At 50.1% G+C, this 5,215-nt stretch overlaps 1 protein-coding gene across 1 annotated transcript; it reads right to left on the reverse strand.

The window, feature by feature from the left end:
• Nucleotides 1–547: 547 nt before the first annotated feature.
• ADO (2-aminoethanethiol dioxygenase) lies at nt 548–3,775 on the reverse strand. Its single transcript, XM_056529026.1, has one exon. It carries the CDS (start codon nt 3,475–3,477, stop codon nt 2,749–2,751), a length of 729 nt encoding a protein of 242 aa, XP_056385001.1. The 5' UTR covers nt 3,478–3,775; the 3' UTR covers nt 548–2,748.
• Nucleotides 3,776–5,215: the final 1,440 nt, after the last annotated feature.

The raw sequence follows: 5,215 nt of genomic DNA on the forward strand, positions 1-5,215 counted from the left end.
GCGGCTGCCGCTCTTCCTGTCCAAACACAGGCAAATCAAGACTTATGAGGGTGTACACCAGTTCGCGGTTCTTTTTGGGGTAAAATAGCACTACCACAGACCAGGGATGATGGAATACATTTAAATGCCATGACTTATCACACGTGACATTTCCAGAGCCGTCCGGCCTCTTCATCAGGCATTCAAGTTTTTTTCTTCATGTCTGATGAAGGGACCTAGACCAGGCTAGAAATGCGTCCCGTTATTCCAATAACTCTTCTTCCCTGGTCTGTGGTAGCGCTATTTTACACCCCAAAGAAATCCTGCACTGGCGTGCCTTTTCCTATACATCCCTTACCAGGTGGACGGAGCATAATGTTTTACTCTTGCGTTAACCCCTTCACTGCTGCAGAAAGACTACTCCATGGTGTACACTGGCGACGAATAGGCTGTGTTACCTCTACAGTCCTAAACGTTACATGGAAGAACAGTTTTTTTTTTTTTTTGTTTTTTTTTTTAGTTTTCTTAAACCAAATCTCCAAAGTTTACTAACAGAAACAAACTTCCCTTTCCAGAAAAATACAATTATATTTATAGAATTTGTGAAATGTAATAACAATACAATTTTACATGTGTCTCCATTACAGTTAAACATAGCAGAATACAGACAGAAACCCAAAAGGGGTAATTGGGGGAGGAATTGCCCACGGCCACATGAATTCTATAAGAATAACAGTGCGACGGACACGTTAGATAAGCAAATGTCATCACTACTCAGGGCCTAGTAACAAAGATGGCAACTCAATAGATTTCTCATTGTTATAGCGGATTTACCCTAAGACTTATAAATACTATACATTAGGAGGACAGAGGCAGTAATAATTGTCAATTATGATTCCTATACTTGTGACTTAAATAAAATATAAATCTGTAGTAGTGGTCGAGACTTCCTGAAAACCCCTTACTCAGTTACAGCTATTGGGGAAGGGGGGGGGGGGGGGTCTGCCGTCAGCTCGCTGGAGGTTACACGTACGCCATCCATTATATGGCTTCCAGACAATAAACAGCGGACAATTCAAAGGAAACTTAAGAGGAATGTTGCTTCTTAAGAGGATACTGTCAGTCAATGGATGTTTAGAGTTAAAATATCCCCCCCCCCCATATGCCCGAGAGAGACTTCATCCTAAGACCATGTGCATTGAGAAATACTAATTTTTGTTGTTGTTTGTTTCATGAGAAACCCCCTTTAAATGAAACCTACTCCACCGGAAGAGTCCAGGAAGTGAGATACGGCACGGCTTCAGAAAACATGGCCGCTCGGCTATTAATAGTGGAGCCTGTACATCACGCTGCTATGATTTACACAGACGGCAGAGGGGTCTGGTAGTGATGTAGACAACATATCCTAGTGAAATACACAGGCGGCATTGTTTTGCCTATAGACCACGGTGGTCTGAAAACTGCTGGGACACTACAACTCCCAGCAGGATGAGGTAAAAGTATTTGCTTTTTTTATTTTTTACCGGTTATGGCAGTGTTTTATCAACCAGGGTGCCTCCAGCTGTTGCAAAACTACAACTCCCAGCATGCCCGGACAGCTGTTGGCTGTCCGGGCATGCTGGGAGTTGTAGTTTTGCAACCGCTGGAGGCACCCTGGCTGGGAAACTCTGCACCGCCATGACAGCTGCAGAGTTGTAGTCCTACAGAGGGGAGTCACAGATCAATGGGGAAGGCTTATCAAAACCAGTGCAGGGGGAAAAGTGCAGCAGCTGCCCATAGCAACCAGATTACTTTTCTAAAAAGAAAGTGAAAGAAGTGCTCTGATTGGTTGCTATGGGCAACTGTTTCACTTAAGTTTTGATAAATCTTCCTATATATATATATATATATATATATATATATATATATATATATATGCATTATAAAAAAAATAAATGAAAAAAAATGTAAGAATGATTCCCTCCCTCCTCCCGTATGTACAGGTGTATTATTCGGTAGTATTACCCACAGCGGATGTAAACTACACACATTCAATAAATAATATAATGAAGGATTCACTGCTCCGCACTGTAGTGAACCCCATCGGATCACAGCCTTGGGTCGGATGGGACACAGAGAAGCATGGCAGGGAAGTAGTTAATGAGGCTTTATGGCAGTGTCCCCTGCCCACGCAGTTACAGAACTACAACGCAGCCATCAGGGCATGATGGGAGTTGTAGTAGTGCAACTGCTGGAGGGCTGCGGGTTGAAGACCACCACTCGTTGGCGTATACATTTGCAGGGGTACAAGATACGGGGGGAGGGGCAGACAGAGTTTGTAACATCCCTATATGTTGGCAGCTGAGACCAATACAGTTCTGGATGACATAAGCCGCCATGTTTGCGTCCTACAAGTTGGCGCTCAATCATCTCTGCTGGACAACTCCAAAGCAAGTACATTATACGTATCCAACTTTTTACTGAGCGTATATCTGATCCTTTACGGTAATCGTAAGTGGCCAACTTGGCGACCAAAGAGGCTCTGCAGCAGCTGCACCCCGACGGTTCGGCAGAAAGGACTTCCAGTAGTTATCTGAGGTGGGGGGCAATGAGCATCCCCCGCCCCTGGCAGCAGTGTACAATGAGGCGGTTTAAGTGCCCCCCATGCCCATCTCTCTACAGATGACTGACCATTCTTCTTTAATTGGAGGGGTAAGTGGGGACCCTCATAGTGAGCAGAGGGGGGCGGGGGCCTCTGAGTGATTGGAGGAGGTGGGGGGTCATGGAGGCTCAGACTGACACTTTGGGCCCCGGGTAGGGCTCCCCCCCGCACCAGAATTCATCAGGTTGGGGGATCTCCAGCAGCCACACCTCCCGGGGGAGAACACCGGAGGCCTCAGCCGCACCGTCCCCGCTCTGCTCGGGGGAGGACGGGGCCAACTTGTAGTAGTGACAGTCCCGGCCATCGTCCGGGTCATAGGGGGGCGCCAGGATGTCCAGGAAGGCGGCGGGCCCGTCCACAGCGCTGATCTGGTGCAGGTTGTCCCGGTGCGGGCTGAGCATACAGGGCGGGCTGGAGTCGCTGTACTCCCCGGTGGAGCGGAGCGCGGCTCGCACTAGGGCGCCGCTACTGGCAGCCGGCTGGGGCTCCACCTTGTCGAAGCCACTGATGCGCACTTTACCGTAGAGCACCTTGATCATGCCGTGCATCCCCGGGTGGTCGTGCAGCGGGATGCTGGAGCCGCCCTTGAGCAGGAACACCCCCATACTGAAGCCGTCCGTCTCACAGATGTGCATGTAGGTGACGGGCGGGTTGTGCGGCACGGACACCGGGGCCTGGGCGCTCTTCCGCGGGCGGATCTTCAGGTCCTCCGCCCGGATCTCGCTCACCAGTTTCCTTAGCTGCGTCACGTTCTCCGCAAAGCCCTTCCCGTCCCCTCCGCTGCCGGCGCCGCGGAACGTGAGTCCGGCCTGGCGGGCGATCTTCTGGATCAGGGAGGTCATGTCGTCCCTCGGCATCGCCCTCCTCCCCCTCCGGAGATCGCGGTGTGTCCTATAGTTACTCCCCGCTCCGCTCCCTCCACAGCCGCCGACTCGCTCTGACACCCATTCATGCAAATAGCGGCCACACGTCTGCCCCGGCCGCAGCGCTCAAATACATCGCCGCGCGGGATTGTGGGGCTTGTAGTCCGACCTCAGCCTTGTTCCTGTTATTTGTTTGTAAAACGGATGAGAGAAGCGTCAGGCTGGCGGTGTATGCGGAAGTACATCCGAGTACAGAGCCACGAACAGCCGGGGGTCCTTAGGGGGCTCTAATGTGGACAAAAACAGAGCTCCGGGGTTCTACTAGGACTACAAATCCCCTAATGCTTAGCGGTGGGGCATACGTGCGGGCGGCAGTGTGATAGGTCACTGGGAGGGTCGGTGTGAATGATTTGTGCTGAAGTCCATTGACTTTGACATTGTCGGGAGCTGCGGGATCCTGGAGGGAGGGCGGCGCTGTGTAATGTCCTATGGGAGTGTTTTCCAACCAGGGGGCCTCCAGCTGTTGCAATTACAATTCCAAGCATGACCCGACAGTCTTTGGCTGTCCAGTCATGCTGGAAGTTGTAGTTATGTAACAGCTGGTGGTACCCTGCTTGGGGAACACTGTCCTATGGGATGGACAGATATACACGTGATCGTGGAGAGCAATGTATACACACAGCGCAGCATGGAGAGCAATGTATACACACAGTGCAGCATGGAGAGCAATGTATACACAGTGCGGCATGGAGAGCAATGTATACACACAGCGCAGCATGGAGAGCAATGTATACACACAGTGCAGCATGGAGAGCAATGTATACACAGTGCGGCATGGAGAGCAATGTATACACACAGTGCAGCATGGATAGCAATGTATACACACAGTGCAGCATGGAGAGCAATGTATACACAGTGCGGCATGGAGAGCAATGTATACACACAGTGCAGCATGGAGAGCAAAGTATACACAGTGCGGCATGGAGAGCAATGTATACATCAGTGCGGCATGGAGAGCAATGTATACACACAGTGCAGCATGGAGAGCAATGTATACACAAAGTGCAGCATGGAGAGCAATGTATACACACAGTGCAGCATGGAGAGCAATGTATACACAGTGCGGCATGGAGAGCAATGTATACACACAGTGCAGCATGGAGAGCAATGTATACACACAGTGCAGCATGGAGAGCAATGTATACACAGTGCGGCATGGAGAGCAATGTATACACAGTGCGGCATGGAGAGCAATGTATACACACAGTGCAGCATGGAGAGCAATGTATACACAGTGCGGCATGGAGAGCAATGTATACACAGTGCGGCATGGAGAGCAATGTATACACACAGTGCAGCATGGAGAGCAATGTATACACACAGTGCAGCATGGAGAGCGATGTATACACACAGTGCGGCATGGAGAGCAATGTATACACAGTGCGGCATGGAGAGCAATGTATACACACAGTGCAGCATGGAGAGCAATGTATACACACAGTGCAGCATGGAGAGCAATGTATACACAGTGCGGCATGGAGAGCAATGTATACACACAGTGCAGCATGGATAGCAATGTATACACAGTGCGGCATGGAGAGCAATGTATACACAGTGCGGCATGGAGAGCAATGTATACACACAGTGCAGCATGGAGAGCAATGTATACACACAGTGCAGCATGGAGAGCGATGTATACACACAGTGCAGCATGGAGAGCGATGTATACACA

This window comes from Hyla sarda, chromosome 7, assembly GCF_029499605.1.
Source record: "Hyla sarda isolate aHylSar1 chromosome 7, aHylSar1.hap1, whole genome shotgun sequence".
NCBI classification, from domain to species: domain Eukaryota; kingdom Metazoa; phylum Chordata; class Amphibia; order Anura; family Hylidae; genus Hyla; species Hyla sarda.